General features: G+C 44.7%; 2 protein-coding genes across 3 annotated transcripts in view; one reads left to right on the top strand and one right to left on the bottom strand.

The window, feature by feature from the left end:
• The window catches only part of LOC106612398 (cell adhesion molecule DSCAML1), a 148167-nt gene extending 133576 nt beyond the window's left edge, over positions 1-14591 (top strand). The window contains 9 exon segments of the mRNA XM_045724385.2: positions 3208-3396; positions 3658-3945; positions 6893-7048; positions 7466-7496; positions 7795-7913; positions 8084-8236; positions 8490-8684; positions 9269-9604; positions 9806-14591. Coding sequence (XP_045580341.2) covers positions 3208-3396; positions 3658-3945; positions 6893-7048; positions 7466-7496; positions 7795-7913; positions 8084-8236; positions 8490-8684; positions 9269-9604; positions 9806-10317 — 1979 coding nt within the window. The 3' untranslated portion in view covers positions 10318-14591.
• Positions 14592-14826: 235 nt separating this feature from the next.
• On the bottom strand, positions 14827-19113 carry LOC145857982 (uncharacterized). 2 transcript variants are annotated; one of them, XM_082955581.1, is made up of 4 exons: positions 18907-19113; positions 18184-18297; positions 16163-16205; positions 14827-15750 (listed from the first exon to the last, which is right to left on the bottom strand). In XM_082955581.1, exons 1-4 carry the CDS (start codon positions 18958-18960, stop codon positions 15539-15541), a joined length of 423 nt encoding a protein of 140 aa, XP_082811707.1. In that variant the 5' UTR covers positions 18961-19113; the 3' UTR covers positions 14827-15538. The 2 variants fall into 2 exon arrangements, with proteins under 2 accessions (XP_082811707.1, XP_082811708.1); XM_082955582.1 differs by having other exon boundaries at positions 14827-15663; positions 18907-19110.
• Positions 19114-21136: the final 2023 nt, after the last annotated feature.

Genomic DNA, 21136 nt, shown 5'->3' with positions numbered 1-21136 from the left:
CAAAATATTATCATCCGAGTCCATTGTTGATTGATACTACAATTTATTTAATAGCATAGGCTACAATAACGAGTGACAGCAACAACTGTGAGACTCAGAATTGAGCTCAGTTGAATCCTGTTTTCGTTGGTCAATATTGAGATGATTCTACAATTTTATTGGAGTCCACCTGTGGTAAATTCAATTGATTGGACATGATTTGGAAAGGCACACACCTGTCTATACAAAGTCCCACAGTTGACAGTGCATGTCAGAGCAAAAACCAAGCCATGAGGTTGAAGGAATTGTCCGTAGAGCTCCGAGATAGGATTGTGTAGAGGAACAGATCTGGGGAAGGGTACCAACAAATGTCTGCAGCATTGAAGGTCCCCAAGAACACAGTGGCCTCCATCATTCTTAAATGGAAGAAGTTTGGAACCACCAAGACTCTTCAAAGAGCTGGCAGCCCATCCAAACTGAGGAATTGGGGGAGAAGGGCCTTGGTCAGGGAGGTGACCAAGAACCCGTTGGTCACCGTGACAAAGCTCCAGAGTTCCTCCGTGGAGCTGGGAGAACCTTCCAGAAGGACAACCATCTCTGCAGCACTCCACCATTCAGGCCTTTATGGTAGGGTAGCCAGACGGAAGCCACTCCTCAGTAAAAGGCACATGACAGCCCAATTGGAGTTTGCCGAAAGGCACCTAATGGGCTCTCAGACCATTAGAAACAGGATTCTCTGGTCTGATGAAACGAAGATTGAACTCTTTGGCCTGAATGCCAAGCGTCAAATCTGGAGGAAACCTGGCATCATCCCTACGGTGAAGCATGGTGGTGGTAGCATGCTGTGGGGATGTTTTTTAGCAGCAGGGACTGGGAGATTAGTCAGGATCGAGGGAAAGATGAATGGAGCAAAGTACAGAGATCCTTGATGAAAACCTGCTCCAGAGCACTCAGCAACTCAGACTGGGGCGAAGGTTCACCCTCCAACAGGACAACGACCCTAAGCACACAGCCAAGACAACACAGGAGTGTCTTTGGAACAAGTCTCTGAAAGTCCTTGAGTGCCAAAGCCAGAGCCCGGACTTGAACACGATCGAACATCTGTGGAGAGACCTGAAAATAGCTGTGCAGCGACGCTCCCCATCCAACCTGACAGAGCTTGAGAGGATCTGCAGAGAAGAATTTGAGAAACTCCCAAAATGCAGGTGTGCCAAGCTTGTAGCGTCATACCCAAGAAGACTCGAGGCTGTAATCACTGCCAAAGGTGCTTCAACAAAGTGCTGAGTAAAGGATCTGAATACTTACGTAAATGTGATATTTCCTTTTATTTAAAAAAAAAATCTACAAACCTGTTTATGGGATATTGTGTGTAGACAACAATTTAATCAATTTTAGAATAAGGCTGTAACGTAACAAAATGTGGAAAAGTCAACGGGTCTGAAACATTTCTGAATGCACTGTAGATTAAAAGGGGATGTCCGATTACTTGGTGAATACATTGGTCTTAAATATCCCCACCAGCACAAACTGAAATTGGAACTTTGGCGCACATTTTTAAGAAGCTCACCTCAGATATTGCCACCCCAAGCAAGCTTTGTTAGTTTGCGTACCATGCTATATGTTTATGCTATATGGCTTTAACAGGTCAAAACTGCAAACGAATGTGCGTTTGACGATTGCGCTGGCTTAACGCCAGCCAAAAATAGAGCCCAGTGTAGCGTATTCACACCTTTTCGACATGCAGTCTTTGATTCACTTTGTCTGTGTTTGTATTAGTCTATCTATCTCTGTAAGTTTATTGTCTGTCCCTCTGGCTGTCCATCTGTCCTTTCGTCCATTCATCTGTCTATCTGAGGGAGACGGAGAGGGAGTGGGAGAGGAAGAGAGACAGAGAGAGAGGGAGCGCTAGACAGCATGAGAGAGGGAGAGAGGGAGCGCTAGACAGCATGAGAGAGGGAGCGCTAGACAGCATGAGAGAGGGAGCGCTAGACAGCATGAGATAGGGAGCGCTAGACAGCATGAGAGAGGGAGCACTGGACAGCATTAGAGAGGGAGAGCTAGACAGGATGAGAGAGGGAGAGCTAGACAGCATGAGAGAGGGAGAGTTAGACAGCATGAGAGAGGGAGCGCTAGACAGCATGAGAAAGGGAGAGCTAGACAGCATGAGAGAGGGAGCGCTAGACAGCATGAGAGAGGGAGCGCTAGACAGCATGAGAGAGGGAGAGCTAGACAGCATGAGAGAGGGAGAGCTAGACAGCATGAGAGAGGGAGAGCTAGACAGCATGAGAGAGGGAGAGCTAGACAGCATGAGAGAGGGAGAGCTAGACAGCATGAGAGAGGGAGAGCTAGACAGCATGAGAGAGGGAGAGCTAGACAGCATGAGAGAGGGAGAGCTAGACAGCATGAGAGAGGGAGAGAGGGAGCACTGGACAGCATTAGAGAGGGAGCGCTAGACAGCATGAGAGAGGGAGAGCTAGACAGCATGAGAGAGGGAGAGCTAGACATCATGAGAGAGGGAGAGCTAGACAGCATGAGAGAGGGAGCGCTAGACAGCATGAGAGAGGTAGAGCTAGACAGCATGAGAGAGGTAGAGCTAGACAGCATGAGAGAGGTAGAGCTAGACAGCATGAGAGAGGTAGAGCTAGACAGCATGAGAGAGGTAGAGCTAGACAGCATGAGAGAGGGAGAGCTAGACATCATGAGAGAGGGAGAGCTAGAGATGAGAGCTAGAGAGATACTGCATAAGAGAAGGAGAGAGATGAGAGAGAGTTATAAACAGACTATAAATCCAAGGCAGCTGATTATGACTGCAGACGCCATAATGTGTTCTCATTTGCATATATGCCCAGTCAGCGCCCTCCCAAACCCAGCTGGGAGCTTCTGGGAAAGTAATGGCGGCATAGAACAGTCATGAATATGCCGCCTTCTCCATCTGAACCTCCATAGGTGGAGGAGATGTATGATGCACCATTGTCCTCTGGTGTTTTTCAGCGGTACTGACACAATGAAATATGAACCAGCTGAATGAACCAGCTGAATATAGCAAAAATATATGGGTATCTGGTGCATTTAAATGTTAAATTATTTACATGTAATGTAGTTTTTCTCATTTTCTCTATTTGTATCATGCACTGCAGTACAACAGAAGGTTGAAAAGAAAGTCTGAAAATAAGAAAAATGTGCCCTTATCATGATGTGTGTGTGCGCGCGCGTGCGTGTGTTCCCCAGGTTTCGTGCTGCAGTACTCGGTGGACAACATGGAGGGTTGGAGGGATGTGTTCATCAGTTCCAGTGAGAGGTCCTTCAAGCTGGACAACCTACGCTGTGGCACCTGGTACAAGGTCAAACTGGCCGCCAAGAACAGCGTGGGAGCGGGACGCATCAGTGAAATCATCGAGGCTAAGACCCACGGACGAGGTGAGGGGTAGGGGGAGAGGGGGAGGATGGACCGGGTGATACAGGGACAATGGGAGGTGTTTAGGGGACAGGAGATGGGCAGAGAGGGAGGGAGCTGCCAGGTGGATGGGGCAACATGGTTATAGCTGTGAAAGGGGTAAATGCGGTGGACAGGTAGATTCCTAGAATTCAGTCACACTTACCATATCATAATATTTCAAGACGTTTAAAAGAATAATGTTTAGTGAGAACTAACACCCTCCTGCCCCCGACCTCTTCCAGAGCCCCAGTTCAATAAGGACCATCCGGTGTTCACTCACGTCAACTCTACCCACGCCCGGCTCAACCTGCAGGGCTGGGCGAGCGGTGGCTGCCCCATCACGGCCGTGCTGCTGGAGTTCAGACCTAAGGGGAACTGGGCGTGGCAGAATGTTCGCACCAACGCCACCTCCGACGTGTTCCTGGCTGAGCTCCGCGAGGCCACCTGGTATGAGCTGAAGATGAAGGCGTGTAACAGCGCCGGCTGTGGGAACCAGAGCTCTCAGTTCGCCACGCTGGACTACGACGGCAGTGAGTACAAGCTGGTTTGTTTTCTCCGGCCTGTGTGGTCCAGGGGTTCGCACTGCTGAGCCTAGCACACGTACCAGGGGCATGGGTTCGAATCTGCTCTTCTGACTCGCAATCTTTCCTGTCTCCTCTTCACTGTCGTATCTCAATAACAGAAATAAAACCCACAAAAGAACGCCATATTTCTTTTTTACATGGATAATAAAGTCTTAGAGCAGGAGAACAATTGGTAAAAAAATATATATATATGTTTAAGTTAAATGACCTTATCGAAGGAGTTGATTTAAGCAATAAGGCCCGAGGGGGTGTGGTATATAGCCTGCATACAAACCTTAGCCGTGGTATATTTGCCATATACCACAAACTCCCGATGTGCCTTATTGCTATTAGAATTATTTATTTTTTTAATTCTAGGGAGTAGATTTTAACATTGCAGATAGATTGTAGCTTCCATCATTGTAGCTTCCATTGTAGCTTCACATCACTGTCTGCATCACTTCCAATTCCCCATATCTTTTTTGAAAATATATACAGTAAAAGTTTGGACACACCTACTCATTCAAGGGTTTTTCTTTATTTTCACAATTTTCTACATTGCAGAATCATAGTGAAGGCATCAAAACAATGAAATAATACATATGGAATCATGCAGTAACCAACAAAGGGTTAAACAAATAAAGAATAACGCTTAGGCTTCAACTTCCAGCTTATACATACTATATGCATTTTATGGGCACAGTCTATTTTACAATAGTTATATTCTGTTTGTTTTTACTCCTGTCCTTCCTCTAATCTCAACCTCTCCCATCTATTTCTTTCGCAAAAGTTCTGTACCTATATACGTTTTATGGAAACAGTATGTTTTACATTAGTTATCTTGTTGTTATTAGTTGTTATTTTTCCCAACCTTCAGCTCCATTCAACCCCTCCCATCTATCTCTGAACACCATCCATATTGAATTTCTATTTGCCATATATTTTTCAACTGTGCTGTGATGTTTCACAAAAGTTCAGAACCTTTCTATTCTCCTAATTTCTACAGATTGTAAATTATTATTATTATAAGTATTATTATATTATTGATTGATTGACTATGAATTTTCAAATCACCCAGCAGTGCTATATACAGAGTTAGCTCCAGGTAAATGTTACAATTCTTCAGCCATTCCTGGACCTGTGACCAAAAACAAGCTACATATGGACAGTACCAAAACAAATGATCTAATGATTCTGTCTCTTCGCAACAATATCTGCTAATAATTTCAATTGAAAAATTCTACGTTTTGAATCTGTCGTCGTTTTGCGTGTCAGTCCATAAACCATGAATCGGTACGTTGAAAATCTCTTCCCAAGTATTTTGCAATCTATATGGGAGAGTTGTGAATTTTACGGTCTTTAAATGATAATGGTATACTTTTTTATTTATCACAATTTTTTAACCAAGTATGGTCTTTAATGCAGAGCCGACAGACAAGTTCTCTACTTTCCCCCCATTCCACTTACCTCTTCCATTTTTGCGGTAATGCTGCAAGTAGATGGTTGTAATTTTAGGTATAGCAGACGTTTCCATATATTTTTGTTAGCTGCATATGTGACATAACTCCACCAGTCCTATTTATGACATCATTTACAAAGATTATACCTTTTATATATATATTTTTTTTAGATATATATATTTATATTTATATATTAGTATATTTGAGTTTAACCACAATATTTGTTGTATTATTTGTTCTGTTTTTTTCTGGTCCTTTAAATTGAAATTGCAACCAATTTTATCTGGCTTTTTTTTAAATATCAATATTTGGGAGATTATTTCCTTTTCAAATAACTGAAAGTGAGAGGTTGTAATCTGAATAAAGGGAAAAAGGCCATTCTTGAACATGGGGTGAAACATTCTTATTAATTTTCTAGAGAACCAGTTCGGATTTAAGTATAACTTTTGTATGACTGAAGCCTTTAGTGAGACATCTAATGCTTTAATATTTAATCATTTCTGCCCTCCTAATTCATATTCATTATATAAATAGGCCCGTTTAATTTTGCCTGGCTTGCCGTTCCAAATAAAATGCTAAAAGAATTATCATATAATTTAAATAACTGTTCGCTAGGTGTACACAAGACCATAAGAAAATAGACAAACTGGGATATGACTACTATAAACTGGTTACCAACATAATTAGAGCAATAAAAATATATATTTTTTGTCATACCCGTGTGGTTTGAGCCTTGACAGCTGTGGTTTATCAGACCGTATACCACGGGTTTGACAAAACATTTATTTTTACTGCTCTAATTACGTTGGTAACCAGTTTATAATAGCAATAAGGCGTTTCGGGGGTTTGGGGTATATGGTCAATATACCACGGCTAAATGCTTTGCAAAAGCACTCCGCGTTGCGCTTAAGAACAGCCCTTAGCTGTGGTATATTGGCCATATACCACACCTCCTTGGGCCTTATTGCTTAACTAATTATTTTATTTTACCTTTATTTAACTAGGCAAGTCAGTTAAGAACAAATTCTTATTTTCAATGACAGCCAAGGAACGGTGGGTTAACTGCCTTGTTCAGGGGCAGAACAGCTCGGGGATTTGAGCTTGCAACCTTGCGGTTGCTAGCCCAATGCTCTAACCAATAGGCTACGCTGCCGCCCCAACTATACTACGGCTGTCAGCCAATCAGCATTCAGGGCTCAAACCACGCAGTTTATAATACTCCATATGTGACTTAGAAATAGAATTAGAACCAATTATAATGTTTAGACGTGTGACAACTCGTGACAACTCATGTAGTAGGATAGCAGTTGACTTCCTTTTAAAATGATTTGTTAGAACCAATTTAGTTTGTCTCTCTTCTCCTCATCCTCTCCCCATACATCTTCTTCCACACTTGTACCCATTTATATAAAAGCTGATATAATGTCCTGTAACCTGATATATTTTCTAAGCAGGTACCATCCCTCCCATCAAGTCAGCGCGGCCCGAAGGCGACGACGTTAAGAAGCTCTTCTCCATTGGCTGCCCCGTCATCCTGGTCACTCTGGTCGTCGCCCTGCTCTTCGTCATCCGCAAGAAACGCAAAGAGAAGAGACTGAAGAGACTGAGAGGTGAGGGAGGGAGGGAGGGAGGGAGGGAAAGGGGGAGAGGTGTGGAGAAGAGATGGAGGGTTGCGTAAGGGAGGGAGCAAAAGAGAGGAAAGAGCAATGAGAGAGGGAAGAAAGAGAGGAAAGGGGCGAGAAGAGAGATGGATCTTGGGCGAGAGAGAAAGGAGAGGTGTGGAGAAGAGACTGAGGGGTGAGAGAGAGAGGGAGGAGAGGTGTGGAGAAGAGACTGAGGGGTGAGAGAGAGAGGGAGGGGAGGTGTGGAGAAGAGACTGAGGGGTGAGAGAGAGAGGGAGGAGAAGGCAGAAGACAGGGTTGAGGGGTGAGTGAAGGAAAGAAAACGTGTTGAGAGAGCATAATTAATATCTGATTTATTGTGCTCCACATAACTGAAGCCCTGCTATTTTTTACTGATCCCTCCAGATGCCAAAAGCCTGGCTGAGATGCTGATCAGGTAATATATCTTATCTCTGCTGTTCCTCTGTTTACATTTCATACCCCAATGGAAACATTCATACAACACACTGAACATCTGCGGTTACCTTACCTCTAGATACAGTGAATGTCTTAAAAGGCAGATAGAGAACTCCTATTTCTGAAGTAGGGGGATTTACGTTCTGTGTGTGTGTGTGTGTGTGTGTGTGTGTGTGTGTGTGTGTGTGTGTGTGTGTGTGTGTGTGTGTGTGTGTGTGTGTGTGTGTGTGTGTGTGTGTGTGTGTGTGTGTGTGTGTGGCCTTGTGTCCCTGGAGCAGTAAGAATAACCGGAGCTTTGACACCCCTGTGAAGGGGCCCCCCCAGGGCCCCCGACTTCACATCGACATCCCCAGAGTCCAGCTGCTCATCGAGGATAAGGAAGGCATCAAACAGATCGGTCAGTGTAGTGTGTGTGTGCGTGCGTGCGTGTGTGTGTGTACGTCCGTGTGTGTTTTTTTTGTGTTGCTGAGTGCCTACCTGATACGGATGTAATACAAATTGGTGTTCCTGAATGAGCATGAATCCTCTGTCATGAATAACTGTTGCTTCTGTCAATCCCTCTGTCAGGTGAAGACAAAGCCACCATCCCAGTGACGGACACAGAGTTCAGCCAGAACATGAATCCACAGAGCTTCTGTACGGGCGTGTCTGTGCATCACCCCGCCCTCATCCAGAACACCGGCCCTCTGATTGACATGTCTGACATCAGACCAGGGACAAGTGAGTGGAGAGCCCTAACTGCACTTAGTCTTATGTTCTTGGTCAATTGATAAACACATAGTGGACTTATATTATAGGTCTTGTCCATTCCCTCCATCATTGCCTTTAACTTACTCACTCTTGTGTTCTCCTCCCTTCCTTCACATCTCCTCCTTCCTCCCACCCTCCCTTCCCCCACCTTTCCTCCTCTCCTCCACCTCTCCTACCTTCCTCCCGCCTCTTCCCTCTCCTCCCTCCCTCTCTCCCCCGGAAGACCCGGTGTCGAGGAAGAGCGTGAAGTCCACCCACAGTACGAGGAACCGCTACTCCAGCCAGTGGACCCTGACCAAGTGCCAGTCGTCCACGCCCGCCCGTACCCTCACCTCCGACTGGCGCACCGTGGGCTCCCAGCATGGCATCACCGTCACCGAGAGCGACAGCTACAGCGCCAGCCTCTCACAGGACACGGGTGAGCCTGGCACATCATGCACACACACACTCAGCACACACTCAGGATTAGGCTACATACCAGACTACACACCCACTCTTAACACACACACTCTCGTGATATACACACTTGTGATACACAAACACACACAGTTCATGATACACGTACGCACACATATGCCGTATATACACACTTGCATGCATACATCAGTGGAGGCTGGTGAGGGGAGGATGGCTCATAATAATGGCTGGAACGGAGCAAATGGAACGGCATCAAACACACGGAAACCATGTTTGATGTATTTGATACCATTCCACTCATTCCGTTCCAGCCATTACCACGAGCTCGTCCTCCCCAATTAAGGTGCCACCAACCTCCTGTGACATACATACATATACAAAGGACACAACATAGGCTACGTACACACACACATCTGTAGTCCAAGGAGATGGTGTAAGATTGCTATTTTTCATGTACAACACCAACTCTCTCTCCCTCTCTCTCTCCTTCTCTCTTTCTCTCTCTCTCTCTCTCTCTCTCTCTCTCTCTCTCCCTCTCTCTCTGTTTCTGTCTCTCTCTCTCTCTTTCTCTGTCTTTGTCCTCAGATAAGGGGCGTAACAGCATGGTGTCCACAGAGAGCGCGTCCTCCACCTATGAGGAGCTGGCGCGGGCCTACGAACACGCCAAGCTTGAGGAGCACCTGCAGCACGCCAAGTTTGAGATCACCGAGTGCTTCATCTCAGACAGTTCCTCAGACCAGATGACCACGGGCACCAACGACAACGCCGACAGCATGACCTCCATGAGCACCCCGTCCGAAACGGGCCTGTGTCGCTTCACCGCCTCGCCACCCAAACCCCAGGACTACGACCGCGGCAGACCTACCAACGTAGCCGTGCCCATCCCCCACCGCGCCAACAAGAGCGAGTGGACGGGCAAAAGTGAGTATGAGACCTGCGGCTGATTAGAATGATCCTGTAGATCAGTCTAATGTAAAGGCCTCTAAGCATGGTTAGTGAGCAGGGTTGTTTGCTGTACTTTAGACACATACCGGTACTCTGACCTTTAACAAATGTGCCCGATAAAGATGCTTGTAAAATCGTTATCGCTCCCTCGTTCTCTCTTTCATCCCCCCATCCCAGGTGACTACTGTAACCTTCCCCTCTACATGAAGACAGACCCTTTCTTCCGGAAGCAGTCGGAGCTGCGTGACCCGTGCCCGGTGGTGCCGCCCCGCGAGGCCTCCATCCGCAGCCTGGCCCAGCGGGCGTACCACTCCCAGGGCCGCCACATGACTCTGGACTCCTCCAAGCAGCAGCAGGCTCTGACTGTGGGCCACGCTGGCCTGGCCGGCCTCAGCGCCTCAGGAGGAGCATCGGGGGGTGGAAGCGGTGGTGCTGTAGGAGGGACAACTGGAGGGCCGTCTGGTGGTTCCAGCACCTCCTCCCTGCCCCAGAGGACTCTCACCATGCCCGGCTCCTCTTCTTCCTCTGCCCAGAGCGCTGCAGCCGCTACCGACGCAGCCAGCGGGGGAGCCACGGGGGGAGAGTCCAGAGACTCTCTGCTGGAGAGCAGCTCGTCAGGCCTGGGCAGACTAGACAGACAGAAGCAGGCGGCTGGCGGGGCCTACTCCAAATCTTATACACTGGTGTAGCTGGAGCCACTGGCGTAGATGTTGGAGCATTGGGAAGGGTTAGGGGCCACACAGACACACGTACACACACCTGACTCCTGCACTGTCAGGCCAGAGGGGCCGCTCGGCAGGGGCCAGATTGGGCTTTTATAGCACAGGAGTTTGTCTTCTTTCTGCCTTTTTTCTCTCTCTCTTTCTCTTCCTCTCTCTATTGTTTTGTTTTACCTTCCCTGGAAAGAACTAGCTAAACTCAATATCATTTTTATATTTGTTTTTGCAAACTTTTTCTCTCTCTCACTCTCCCACTGTCCCTCTCTCTATCTCTCTCTCTCTTTCGCTCTCTCCAATTATCTGTTGAGACACCTCAGAACTTATGCACAAAATACTTTCCATGTGCACTTCCAAGTACTAAGAGATGTAGTTTCACATAAACCTGTCTAGATGTTTTAGGCCGTTTTACGTGTTTCTTTTCACGTCTCTGAACAGAGAGTTCAGCGGTCAAACAGCAGCGCATTGCCACGGAAAGTGCTTATGCATAAACCAACAACCTTGGTGTCTGTCTCTGGCCCTCCAAAGCCATCCTGGTACGGACTCACACAAACAGGTCACAAACTGTGGTTTCCACAACCTTGTTGGAGGAGCCTTGGGGAATTTTTTTCATGCAATTCATGACACAGTATAGAGTGTTACTGACTATTTTATAGGACAACAGGAAACAGAGCGAGGGGGAAAAAAACAGGATTCGTCTTCATATGAAAGATGAATCTGAACTGTATTTTTTTATGTTTGCTTTTCTCTTTTGGAATATATAAACTCATGTGCATTAAAAGAGGGTAGAATGGATTCACAGAACCTTCACGAGTCTGCGTGTGTGCGTGTATATGTGTAAATATATATGTATACATGTGGCTGGCACACACCTGCAGTGGACCTTTTTAATCAATCTGTATGCTGACTCCTTGGCGGAGGCGTGCGTTAAAAAAACTCCTGTCCATTTGCTACTTGTGACAGTGGTTTGGGGACGATGATGTCACACTGTATGACGTCACATGTCGGTCTCTCCCTTCTGGACTTTGGTTGGCCCGGTGTGATTGACACTGGCAGCGTCGCCTTGGAGATGACGAGGAAGATGGACAGAGAGAGGGAGTTGATTTGCCGTTCATTAGAGGCGCAAGGGTGAAATGACCACCCCTCCTCTTGGCCCCTCTCTGTCATTCTCTCCAATCCCCTGAAGCAGGAAGAATACCCTTTGTTCTGTCGTTCGTTTGCGCTTGGTGCCACACATCCCCATTCCTCCATACCCCACCCCTCTGTCTACCTAAACACTTCCAACCCACCACACCACACCCCCATCCTGCAAACCCCACCCCTCTGTCTACCTAAACACTTCCAACCCACCACACCCCCATCCTCCATGCCCCACCCCATCCACACAGTCTCACTGTGACCTTCTAGCACACTCTGCTAGGCAGGCAGACATTTATGACAATAGTTGGGACTGACTGACAAACGGACTGCAGGCCAACAGACGGACAGACAGACTGACAAAAGACGAACTCGACAGAAAGATGGACGGATAAACAGATTTCAGATTGAAACAGAGGAGAATATACAAAGGTGATAATGCAGCGAGGACCGTTGGTTTGCAGGGAGAGATGGATAGATAAGGAAGACAAAGCGTCTGTGTAAGTGTTTAGGGAAGGAGGGAAGAGATGGCAGGTGGACACGAGTTAGTTTGATGAAATGAAGTGGTCTCAAGGATAAATCTGTTATCTAAGGCCCCCCCATCCCATGTAAATGTATTGAAGCGGATTGTCGGGTTCTGTTGGCGTTCCTTTTTTTCTTTATTTCCTTTATTCTAAACCCAAAGCTGAGCCCCATGACAAAGAACCCCCCCCCCAAAAAATGATTGCTCCCAATGGAAAGTTTCACATCAGGGCTCTCGCAATATAATAATAAAAAATATATCATATTTGTTGTAAAAGATATGTACATATATATTTATATCTAAATATATCGAAAATATATAACTGTTAAATAAAGCAGAGAGATATAAAGTCATCGTAATTGAAAATATATGAAAATATAACTCATGAGACAATCGCTCAGTGGAAGACGCCGCGAGTTAAGAGGAAGAGTGGAGGAAGAGGAGAACGGGAAACGGCTAGCACAACCAAGAAAAGATATAGAGAGATGAAATTGAGCGTTAGCTACGGTATCTGAGGCCGAGTTTGGGGACGTGAACATTGATGCCATGGCCTCATAGTCGTTTGCCCCTCTGCCAGGTACATAGGTAGCTACAGTGCAGGAACAGAACTACACCAAACATGCCATTCAGGATGTAACCCTAAGTATCTACTGGAAGTAGTTAAGGCCCAGTGATGGGTAGTACCTTAGTCAGTGAGGCTGGTTGCAATCTAATGCAGTCTATTTGCATTTTGTAATGGCTTGTGTCAGAATGGCTTGTGTGTCAGTGAACCCCATGGTAGCCAGTGTGGTTACTGTGTTTAATAACATCAGACCTGTCGTTGATTTGGTTTGGAGTTGCCTCTGTGGTCCACCGTGGTGGAAAGTAGACGACACTGCGGTAGTTTTGGGGTCATAGTGGCTTTTGTGGTCAGTGAGGTAAAGTGCATTCATTGTGGTCAGCAAGACCCTCTTTTAATTGTACCTGTAGAAAGGGTGAGGGACATCACTGACATAAGAAAGAAAGATTTCAGGGAACCTTTAACCGTTTATAAGCACTAGTTAGTGAGCGGTACAGTAGCTTCAGCACTGAGTCACATAGCTTAGGCAACATCCCGTGTTGATTTCAGTTTAGAGCCTAACCCTGGCACAACTAACCCTGGCACAACTAACCCTGGCACAACTAACCCTGGCACATGGGAATTCAGGTAACAGTAGTGGGCCATGCCACAGTGCCAACCCACATTCTTATTGTGTACGTCCCCAAATCTAAGGCCAACTTAGAAGTATGACCCTACTTCAGGTGTTAAGAGAGTACAAATGGTAGAACCAAATGTAACCTGTTGTACTGTACCTTCCGAAGGTGTGTTCTGTTGACAACCTCCATGACGTCGCATGACTGAACTTAATGAAGACAGCGCATAGTGACCTCTGTGTCTTACCGTTGTCATTATGTCCCTGCACAGTACTCCTTTTCCGGACATACATATAACTGTTATAACTGCTCATAACTGACAACAGTCACGCTCCCTGCCTGTTGCAGACAGTGAACAGGACAGGGAGAGTACGCAGAGAGAAGAACATTTCCTTTCCATGAATATTATTATGGTACTGTTTATTTTGTTTTGGCTTCCTTGGTTATGCAATTCTTTTGAAATGGTTTGCTTTGAGACACACGGTGGTGTCACGTGAAGGGGCAGGCCTGTTTAGCCAATTGAAATCAGGGACTCCCTAGCTCCAACCAATCACAGGAAAAGCTGTGTGCATATTGGATGGGGTCAGGAGTCAAACTCCCCACTCTACCCTGACCTTTGCCCCACCTATTTGACCAATCAGACTCTCAGTTACACCTGGTAATAACGTGTCCTGTGATCAGATTTGTCCCAAATGGTCTACTCCAACCCAATTTGATTGGGTGTGACCGGATGTGACCCCAGATCCATTACCAGGACACATGTTAATATCAGGTCTCAAAGGGGTCTCAGATTTTCCCCTACCCGCACCTCCTACCCCAACAGCATTGCTACCCCACTATTAAAGACTCTTGTACATAGCAAAGTGTTTTGTATAAATAAGTACTATTTTCAACATCTCCAAATGAAACCAGGGCACAATGTAAACTTTGATTCAAGTTATAACTTTAAACAGGAGAGGGTTAAAGAAAACTATAGCATTATAGTAACACTGCTTAGAATTAGATTTTTGAATGGGGCAAAAAAAATTATCCAGAATTGCTTTCACAATTGGTTCCTCTTTTTCAAGAAGTTTTACTGAGATTAAAATGTTTGGGCCATTGGTTGCTTTGTATTGATTTTCTTTCTAGTTCACTTTTTTTTATTTCATTTTTTATTTCTGTTGAGGAAAAACGGCATTGCATGCTCTGAATTATTTGTTGGGTATAAAAAGAAAAATGGAGAAACAAATTTATGACAAAGGGGTGAGGGAAAAAGCGTTTTAAAAAATATAGAGAGAGTTCTTAAACTTTTATGGAAAATTTGCTTCAATTTGCAATTGCTTGTTTAACTCTACTGTTTTTTTTTCTATGAAAACAAACAAAACCAGAAAAAGAGTACTCCAACACCTTGTGCAATAAAGCTATCTTTCTATGAGTCATATATTCCTTTTTCCATCCTTTCCTTCACACTGGATCAAGTGGTGTATTTATTAGTACATAATGTGGCAAAATGTTTTGCCATGGAAAACTTTTTGAACTAAAACGAGCAAGTCTTATTGAAAATCACAAGAATGATTGACTATACATTCGGAATAACCCAACATGTAAAATTAGAGCAATTCAATACTTCAACACTAGAGAGCAGTGCAGCAACATAAAGAACACAAATCCAGGATTACTCAGGAGTTTAATGGAGTGTGTTCAGTGTATGTTTTTTGCATTAGCAATCCCATCTATTCATCTTTGAAGTAGGATACATACTGCAATACATACAGTACAATGTGCACGCTCTCACACAGACGCTGACACGCTCACTGACACACACACGCAAATATACTCTTCACACATAATTATCTTCACAAATACACATATTACATTAGCATATAAAGGACATATTATTCATACATACGTCTATATATTCAGTTACATAGTATAAGACAGGATGTGTGTAATATTCTGTCTGTTAATTTTGTGGTTGAGTGTGTGTGTGTGTGTGTGTGTGTGTGTGTATAATGTCCGACGTCTCAAGTCAGTCTGTACTATTTACTTTGCTTTACTTAACACGCTATGCAACACAGGTAACAAGAGTTAGAGGAAATGTTTGGTCCTCTTGCTCTTTACATTTTGGAGAGGTCTCTCTCTGTCTGTCTGTCTGTCTGTCTGTCTGTCTGTCTGTCTGTCTGTCTGTCTGTCTGTCTGTCTGTCTGTCTGTCTGTCTGTCTGTCTGTCTGTCTGTCTGTCTGTCTGTCTGTCTGTCTGTCTGTCTGTCTGTCTGTCTGTCTGTCTGTCTGTCTGTCTGTCTGTCTGTCTGTCTGTGTCCCCTGCCAGTGTATTTGTGTCCGTCTGTCTGTCTTGCAGAGCTCGGGTGGTGCGGGTGTGCTTCTACTTGGTATCCTTCTTCTTCTGCTGGTACTTCCTGAACTGGTTCTGGATGGTGGCGGCAGCTTTCTCCACAGGCAGGGTGGGGCTGAGGGGCGCCGCTGCACACCCGTTGCTGCACGCAGAGTCTTTCCGATTGCACGTCAGGAGACAGGGCACAGCCAAAGTGGCAACAGCAACAGCCAACGTTGTATTGGGGAAGAGGTCCGAATTTACTGTGTGTAGCAACGTAGCAAGTACATAAGTAGTAAGGCACAAGTGGTTTGTAACGTTAGGGGTTATGAAGTAATGTAGCCTTTCAGCAAGCCTCTATGTGGGTAGGCGATTCTACTTCGTTGTTATAGATATATTGCCACAGAATATTCGGTGTTATAGATAAGAAAAATATAAATCCACACACTCCTATACTGCCCCCAAAGTGTTTTAAAGAGAAAATGATGTTTCGACCCGTAACTGGGTTGTAATGAGGAAGACCCAGTCAAACCATTAAAACACTGTGTGAGCAGCATACCAGTGTAGCAATTAAAACATATACATTAATGTTTTCCTCTCGGGTCCATTACCTGGGAAATGTTTTCTAGATGTGCGCATTTCACTCTTTTAAACATCGTTTGGTCTCATACTCACTCTTTCTGAACACTCCTAGGCTGTTCCTCCTCGGGCCATCGTACTGTAAACAAGAATACAGTGTAAACTGCCAAAGAAGCTACAATAAAAAAAACAGTACAGAAACAAAAGTGGTTAAAGGGGTAATCTGCAGTTGAAACAATAACAACTATTTTGGTGAAAAGCTGAGGGGATTAGTGCTGGAGAAAAGTAACCACTCTCAAATTCATAGACAGAGCTATTGATGCGAGGACTGACCATCCGTTATGTAAAAAGTATAGTTTTAACCATGTTTTGTGGCTATACGGTGTTCGTTTACATTTGTTTCGTTGACAAACATTGGAGTAAAACAAGCTTATATTCTGGGTTCTGATGGGGTACAGGCAGTTGAACTAAACTCATGAGACATTTCAAAGTTATTTTCTTCCAGAATTGACGGTTGCCTAGAATTTCTAAGTACCAAACATGATGTAGCACCAGCAACTGGTTACATCCCTCTCACTTACACACACGTGCACGCGCACACGCTCACAGACACACACAGGAAATGCTCGGCTACTGCAGGAACGCCTGACTGTCCACCTCCTGTTTGCTCAGTGCAAACGTCAGAGCTGGGATGTTTGGAACGTGATCGTGTCATTCTTCACAAGCCATTCCAAGGCAGCCCGACTTGCAGACAGGCAGCTATGTGTCCCCATAGCTAAGGTCATGTAGCGAATGTCATTCTGTAGTGGTGTTTCAGTTTCCAATTCGGTAAATGTTGGTAATTGACGCTTGTGTGATTCAGCACTACAATAATGGGTGGCCAGGAGGCATTGAAAAATGCTGTGCGTTGATGGCTCCAAATGTGCTGTTAACTAGCTGTTCGTGGTGTAATTCTGTCATCGCAATGGCATTGAAAAGGCTAAGTTATGCAGTACATCCTTCTGTCGGTACGCTTTGGTCTCTCTGTGTCAGAATGACTTTGGCGCCTCCTATCGCATCCGATGAGTGTGGCAGACTAACAACAAGTAGGCACCTTCAAACATAATGATTTCATGAGATTTTCACTACCTTATTCGTAATAAATGTCTGGGGAAATTATACTTAGCACTGTCAGATACCTCTAGTCCGTTATATACCTCCATTCCCCTGTACATTTGTTAAGTTTGTTATATCGGCAGATCGCTATCCCTTTCACCAGAGATCACACAGCTACAGCTGCACATGTTCTTGACATAACTGTGTTGCCTTGGCCAATAGCAGAGCCACACACACTACCTCCAGTCTGGGTAACGTCCGCAGACACAAATCCCCTCAGTAGGGATTACAGGTACCGCCTGCTGGAGAAGAAGCCTGGGATTGGCCTGCCCGTCTGTCTGTCTGTCTGTCTGTCTGTCTGTCTGTCTGTCTGTCTGTCTGTCTGTCTGTCTGTCTGTCTGTCTGTCTGTCTGTCTGTCTGTCTGTCTGTCTGTCTGTCTGTCTGTCTGTCTGTCTGTCTGTCTACTGAACCTATTGGCCTGTACCTATTGAGCTGAGGCCTACATCATGTCGGACAGCAACCATGCTTAAGTCATTTGAGGTCAGGCTTTTCAAAGGCTGCTTCTGTCTTGTTATTGTAATACCAAAAGTTATTGACTGCGTCCACGTAACTTTATTTTCTCTTTCCATTGTTTCTCATGAAACAGTTCTCAGATAGCATGGCCCTCTCTCTACAGGCTTTCTTGTACACTGCTACCATCCCCCACACCCTACTCTTAATCCCAGTCCCAGCCTGAGCCGTCACTGCTGCTGTAATATCTGCTGGCTGGATGTTGAGCCGAGGTCCTCAGTCAACATTAGCTAATTCAAGAACATGCAGTGGGCGAGAAGCACGTTGTGTGCGACGTTAACTAATCAAAAACACCCAACGATGAGGTATCCGAAATGGCTTGAAATCTAAGTGGTTGTTTCAGTTGTGAGGTCATGACACATTGGAGGCATGTTTTCGGGAGGGTGATGTGGTGTTAGGGGTGTGGTGCTGGCGGTGGCAGATGGCGGATGGGAATGTTTGAGGGACTGACCTCAGCTGTTGCGCTGCTCCTCCTTTTTTGGGACACGTGGTGCACCTGCCAGGGCAGAGCCTGGGTCACCATGAAAGGCAAGGGAGGATCCCTGCGCACAAACCGCACTCCTATCTGGGATAGACATGGAAAGGATTACATTTGTGTGTGTGTGTGTGTGTGTGTGTGTGTGTGTGTGTGTGTGTGTGTGTGTGTGTGTGTGTGTGTGTGTGTGTGTGTGTGTGTGTGTGTGTGTGTGTGTGTGTGTGTGTGTGTGAGTGTGTGTGTTCATCCAATTACATCAAATCCCAAAGTGAAATGATGAGATCAAGTTGAGTATTGACCATCAGTTCACTCTCCTTTTCACGCGTACAGAACACTAATCAGGACAACTTCCTCAAGGTTTTTTAATTAAAAGCCCTCACTGTGGAGAAAGCTATCTAAGATATTTATGCTCAGCATTGACATAGGAATGGCTGATGGGAATCCTGATGAACTAAATGTAGCATCGTAGCACCATAGATATTACATACATGGACAACTCTTTCGGGCATTCCATTAGGACATTTGATGACGTTATTTAAACAGTTAGCAGCTTGAAGCCTATCAAAGCCTATCAAATGTGCAATAAAGTGGTACAAAGTCAAATATACAGATTGAATGGTCTCCAGAATGCATATCTAACTCCACGAGTTGGACCAGCTGTTAACGGCATGTAAACGTTATCAATAGACATGGGCTTACCTTTTCTACTACTCTGACCACCATGTACATAGCTGTTAGCATGGTAACTATCATCGTGACAACTCTTCCTTAATGCCTGGGATAGGCCCGCTGTGATACTGCTTATTTCCCTTATTTCCTCAGTCCAGCCGTGGAAGAGAGATCATGTACACGCTGATAGATCCAAACAGTCAGTGGAGTGTGCTTTGCAGGAGGTGCGGGAGGTAGATGGAAAACACACGCACACACACAAAATCACACGCACACACACACACACACACACGTTCTCTGCCACGGCAGGCTAAGACCAATAAAGAGCTTTGTGGTACAGAAATAGAGAGGCGGTAATCCTCTACGCACTACGTTTATCCCTCAGGTGTGCCCTCACCTCCTTGAGAGTCAGGGAAGCTCGATATTCTCTAGCCAACACAGGTGGCAAAACATCATCTATCATAGGGACGAAAGTCAATAGGTTAAGTCCTACAGGCCAATTTACATTCGTAGTGGGGTTGTTGGATGGACATTTTTGCTTGGGCATCCTGGTCTAGCAGATGCCAGACTGCCTGGGGTCAGATGTTATGCTACAGGTGAGGAGCAGCTAGAGCGTACACGACGCAGTGGCCAGGGATTTGTGAACAGATTGAGCTCGAACATAGCAACACTGGGCACACCACTTCGTCTCAACGTGGATAATTGGTAGTATTTGGTTGAGACGTTGATCAATGAGATTACAACGTATGTTCACCCACTCAAAAAAAGACATCAAAAAGTTTGTTGCGTTTTTCCAATGTGTTATCACTATGCTTTCAACCAACTAAAAGCCCAACCAAATTCCAATGGACAAAACAATGTCTGATTTTTGGTTTAGTTGTCATCAAAATGTCTATCGCTACGCTTTCAACCATTTAAAAGCACAACAGTGTTCAAATGGGATTACAATGTCAGATATCTTCTTTGTTTATACAACAGATGAAGGTGTTATCACTGTGCTTCAGCTAATAGCACAAAAAATTACCTGGATTGCAGTTGAGATTACATCAAAACTAGATGGTGTTTGTGATCAATGCCGTTCGAGATTCTGTGCAGATTATTAAAGCAATTCTGAAGATCTCCACATGCCTGCAATGACCTATGCATGCTTTATATAGGTAGCCTAGCAGGTAGCCTAGTGGTTACAGTGTTGGACTAGTAACCGAAAGGTTGCAAGATCAACTCCCCGAGCTGACAAGGTAAAAATATGTTGTTCTGCCCATGAACAAGGTAGTTAACCCACTGTTTCTAGACTGTCATTGAAAATATGAATTTGTTCAAAACTGACTTACCTAGTTAAATAAAATATGTGATTTTATAAGAAGAAATGCATAGTTACAGCAACCTCAAAATATGGCCATGTTACTCATGTTGAGGTTGAATGTTACATTTGTTTGGAACATAGTCTTAACTTTAGGATATTTTAATGTATTACAAAGGTAATATCAAATTGTGTTTGGTTGACAATGCAACCAAATATCAACATTTAAAATGATATGCATCTACTACTGCTTGTATAGTTCTATCTGAGCCACTGGCTTAATCCCATTCCTAGCTTCTTTTTTTTTTTGGTTGAGTTGGAGACGTGAATCCAACATACAATTTGTTAACTTGTCGATAAGTTAATTGGCAATTTATTGTATTTCAAAGTGATATTTGATTGTGTTTGGTTGACAACACTGGGCACAGCACTTAATTTCAATGTGGATAATTGGGTAATATTTGATTGCGACGTTGATCAATGAGATTATAACCTTTGTTCACCCACTCAAAAAGACATCACAACCAAATATCAACATTCGAAGGAGATTTATCTTCTACTTGGATGGCTCCATCTGCCCCACTGACTTAGTCTGACTTTAATTCCAGTTTGTCTACAGATTAATAATTGATGTGAAGGATTCACTTTCTCCATCTCAACCAAAAATCTAAGGTAGCCCTTTCCTGCAGTCAATGACCCAAAAGTGCCCATTTTGGCCTCATGTGTGGAATGTTATTAGTATTTATCATAATGTCATCATACATTTCAAAAAAACATTTAAACAACGAAAATCCGGTGTTTCTATGTCAGACTGTTTTGTTAAATTTCAGTCTCCAGTGACGTATATAAAGTGTAATATTGGGACGTAAACTCAAAATTGAAGACATGTAACTCTATATATGACATGGAACAGGTGTCTTCTTTTTTTTAAGCCCATAACCATGTGATTCAAAGTAGATT

This window comes from Salmo salar, chromosome 09, assembly GCF_965601325.2.
Source record: "Salmo salar chromosome 09, fSalSal1, whole genome shotgun sequence".
Classification (NCBI taxonomy): domain Eukaryota; kingdom Metazoa; phylum Chordata; class Actinopteri; order Salmoniformes; family Salmonidae; genus Salmo; species Salmo salar.
This window is presented reverse-complemented; position numbering and strand designations above follow the sequence as displayed.